Source organism: Mixophyes fleayi, chromosome 9 (genome assembly GCF_038048845.1).
Source record: "Mixophyes fleayi isolate aMixFle1 chromosome 9, aMixFle1.hap1, whole genome shotgun sequence".
In the NCBI taxonomy this organism is placed as follows: domain Eukaryota; kingdom Metazoa; phylum Chordata; class Amphibia; order Anura; family Limnodynastidae; genus Mixophyes; species Mixophyes fleayi.
In genome coordinates, this window is record NC_134410.1 from 32,086,553 (window position 1) to 32,091,218 (window position 4,666).

The 4,666-nt window shown below is 35.6% G+C and overlaps 1 protein-coding gene across 1 annotated transcript; it reads left to right on the plus strand.

The window, feature by feature from the left end:
• The first annotated feature begins 322 nt into the window (after positions 1 to 322).
• On the plus strand, positions 323 to 4,666 carry AGTR2 (angiotensin II receptor type 2). Its single transcript, XM_075187220.1, has 2 exons — positions 323 to 757; positions 1,853 to 4,666. The coding sequence occupies exons 1-2, from the start codon at positions 750 to 752 to the stop codon at positions 2,979 to 2,981; spliced, it is 1,137 nt and encodes a 378-aa protein (XP_075043321.1). The 5' UTR covers positions 323 to 749; the 3' UTR covers positions 2,982 to 4,666.

Here is a 4,666-nt window from a genome sequence, read left to right on the forward strand (position 1 = left end):
TGTCAGAAAGCTCATGTGGGCAGCACGGTGGCGTAGTGGTTAGCACTTCTGCCTTACAGCACTGGGGTCATGAATTCAATTCCTAACCATGGCCTTATCTGTGTGGAGTTTGTATGTTCTCCCTGGGTTTGCGTGGGTTTCCTCCGGGTGCTCCGGTTTCCTCTCACACTCCAAAACTCATACTGGTAGGTTAATTGGCTGCTATCAAAATTGACCCTAGTCTGTGTGTGTGTGTGTGTGTGTTAGGGAATTTAGACTGTAAGCTCCAATGAGGCAGGGACTGATGTGAGTGAGTTCTCTGTACAGCGCTGTGGAATCAGTGGCGCTATATAAATAATTGGTGAAGATGATGATGATACTACAAATCTACAATCTATATATTGCACTTTGAATAACCATCCTGTAATGATCATTCCCTCTTTCTACATGTCATGTTCCTAACAGTAGGAATTTATTTCTACAGACCTAACTAATAAGCATAACAAGGGGAAATTGTAGTGTTTTGTTCTTTCAATTTCTTTGCTGGTGATTTCATGTGAGTTAAATAATGTGAAATGAAGGGGGATCGTAAGCTTAAGTAGCCAGAGAGATATTGTGCCAAGAGTTTCTGTTCCAATCTCACAGTGATGTAGGCTAACATCTCCCAAAGGAATAAACAAAGGATATAAGAGTGAAACCAGACATTTCAAGCAATTACTCTGTAACAAGGATAGAATTGAAGAACACGGTCTTTTCCTGCAGGACTTTCCATGCTGTGGTAAGTCACTTTCAAATCTGTGAATTGAGTCTTTTAAGGACACTCTAATTTCTTGATCACTCTAAAACGGTTTAGGGGAAAACTTTGTGCATATTATGTTATAATACTATAGCCTAAATGTCACTCAATAATATAAAACCAGAGCTCAGGCATGAACAGTATAGTATTAATCATTGTAAAACAACGTAGATTATGTATAAAGATGACAATGATAACAGTTTATGGAACTATTGAGTGAAATATATATTTCCTTTGTGAGTTGTGGAGCTTATGGGAAACTCAATATTTTTATGCAATAAAAAAATATTTTTAAAATTAGTTTTAAAAGTTTTCTTTGTTCCACATACATAATAGAAAAACATACAATTTATACTGAAAAATCAACTTTTGCATTAGTTAACTTGTCAAAGTCTGATCTTACCCATATAACAGTTAATGTCTCAATGACTAAGCTAATAACTTTGAGTTATTAAACAGCAGCAAATTAATAGCAAGCAATATGTTTTGTTTACAATACATTCATTTTTAAGTTTATTTTACAGCACAACGCCATTTCTGCAGGAAAACAATAGATACAGAGACACAACAGTTTGTTTTGAGAAAATAGGACATGCAACATAATTTAAACGATACAGACATAAAAGTTAGAAAAATAGATAAAGAGGGAAGGATGAGAAAGAAGAGAGAGGCAGAGGGGAAGTTACATGGAAATTAAGGCTCTGATACTTTATAAAAACTAAAAAGCAATTTATTTTATTCAGGTTTTTATTATTATTATTATTATTATTATTATTATTATTATTGTTATTATTATTATTAGTAGTAGTAGCTTGATTTGTATTCAGGTGATAATACTATGTTTATTTTACAGTGTGATATTTATTATTCATTGTTAGTTATTATATTGTGATAATTAGCTCACATGACTTATTGCCAACAAACCATAAATTATATTATAAAGTAGTATAATGGAAGTAGGGGATTGACCAGATAAGTTTCTCCTCTGTTATATTTTTCTTTAGTTATTACTATTTATATGTAGTATATACTTAGCCCATAAGTATGTGTAACTATATGTGTAATTATTTTTTCTAGTCTCATGCATCGACAAGGAAAGATGTTCATGGGGAACTATACGGTGCTCATTATCACTAGTGAAAAAGTAATGGATTTGCCTATAAACCTGACGGGTAACTTAACTGAAACAGCTTCATGTCTCAACAACACGTTTCCAGACTACCAGCTTGATTTGCTTCCAGTGTTATACTCTTTCATTTTCATCTTTGGTTTCATTGGGAACAGTCTGGTGATTATAGTACTTTGTTTCCAACAGGAACTGAAAACTGTAGCCAGCATCTATATTTTAAACCTGGCCATGGCCGACTTTTTATGCCTATTATCGCTACCATTTTGGGCAACATATTACGCATTTGGTTTAAACTGGATGTTTGGGACAGTGATGTGCAGAATTTCTAGCTCCATTTTAACTCTGAATTTATTTGCAAGCATCTTCTTTGTCAGTTGTATGAGTGTGGATCGCTACCTGGCCATTGTTTACCCACTTCATTCGCAAATGAGGACATTGAAACAGGCTAATGTTGTGGCTCTTGCTATTTGGACCATTGCCGTCATGTCTACTCTTCCAACATTCTATTTCCGGAATACCTACTACATCGAGAACCTGGACGTCCATGCATGTATAATGGACTTTCCCAAAAAGGAATATTCAAGCTGGTGTGCGGCAATGTCATTGATGAAGACCTCTCTAGGCTTCTGTTTACCGATAACAGTTATCATCACCTCCTACCTGATGACTGGTTTGCATCTAAAAAAATCAAAAGGGCCTGTACTTAACAGGAAAAACCGAGATCGAGTACTAAAAATTGTGACTGCGATCGTGGTATGCTTTTTAATTTGCTGGCTCCCGTTCCACGTACTCACTTTTTTGGATGCGCTAACAAGAATGAAAATCATCAACGATTGCAGAACTGTAGCATTTGTTGAAGAGGCTATGCCGTTGAGCATCTGCCTGGGCTTTTCAAACAGCTGCATTAACCCTTTGCTGTATTGTTTTGTTGGGAACCAGTTTAGAGAGAATTTCTGGCACGTGTTCAGTAGTATGAAGTTATTACAAAGCATAAACAGCCAACAGAACTCCTCAAGAAAGGGAAGTGATTGTAAAGAGCCACAACCAAGTGGACCTTGTGAGAAGACAATAGTATGATCCTGTGACTTGTTTATCATGACATAGCCACAGGCCGTCATTATACTTACTGTGTAATCGTATAGTATTAACAGACATATTTTTACTAGCCATTGTGGCATTATTTTTGACAGACGTTGATCATTTTCAATTTCCATTGTATCTACCTGTGCACCGAAAATATATGTGAGCCAACTCACGAACTTAATACAAGAAAACCATTCAAAAGGTGACTTTAGATTTTATTCATTTTATATATATATATATATATATATATATATATATATATATATATATTGAACATCTCCATATGGTATGTGAAAGAACATTTAAACAATGTGTTTGCTATCAAACTTTTTCAGCTATGGTAGCATGGACCTAGAATTGATATTATTTCACTCCTATATATCTTGTATTATGCTATAAAAGTCTCATTTAGAATTACGAGCAAATCCAGCTAAATGGTACAAATATGTACCACAAATTGCACAAAAATAATGTGCAGCTTGATTTTAACACAGTGATTTAGAGTGGAACTAGGACTTGCCCCCTCCTTTTTCTAAATCTATCTGCACATTTTAAATTTGCCCTCCCTACAGGGAAAAATGGTTTAGCCAAGGTGCAAAATTGCACCTTATGGGCATAGAAAGAGAAATAATGCATTCCCCCCCCCCCCCCCCTGCATTGTAAGGTGGTTTGTCTGGCAGCGAATTTGCTCCTTTTTTATGGTATGCTCCTAACTGTAAATGAGGCCCTATAGTCAATTAGGTCCGGTGACCGTGGTTGTGCGGTGATTGCACATTACATAAGGTAATATGGTACCACAACAACGCCACGTAGTACCTTCGCCAGCCATTCTGGAGTGTAACCGTGATCTCCAGACCTAATTGAATATGCCCCTATGTGTCTTTATGTGTGTTTCACAACAATGTCTGGATAACCTATTCTAAGTATTACACTGATATCCTAATTACCTCAGTAAATAAAACTAGAAGTGTGAAATTGCTTTAAATGAATTCAATTTTAGTTTCACTTGTGCAACCATCCAGCCCTCGTCTCTCATGCACTACTACATTTGCATATATAAATGTATTTTATTTCTAGAAGTTGACTACACCATGACTTTTCATAACTTTTCATGGACTATCTCCAGGCTTTTTTTTTATTACATACTAAATTAGAAAATGTTCACCTCACTTGAAAAAATTAGATAGGTAATTTAGACTGTAAGCTCCAATGGGGCAGGGGCTGATGTGAGTTCTCTGTACAGCGCTGCGGAACTAGTGGCATTATATAAATAGCTGATGATGACGATGAAGATGGTGGTAGTGTAAATAAATTGTGAGTCAGCTAAAAACTAATAGCAAAACCAAACAGTCTATGGCCACATGCACTAACTACTGGTCGCAGGAGATAGTCCTTTATAATGGGCTGGTGATAAATCTGCCATCATAGTTACTACTCCCCATGCGGACAAACATATGAGTTTAAGTGTGTTTGGCTTATGGCCTCTCTTGCCATTAATTTTCATACAGGATAAATAAAACATAGTACAATAATCAGTATGTGAAAATGTTATGTTTTTTTCTGTTTGTATGTCAGTAATATGTCTGTTTATACTTTTTTGATAGTTTTGTGGGTTTTACGTTAATTGAAAAAGAGTGTGTTATCTTTATTGTATTGAATCAATTAAAAAACTTTCTTGA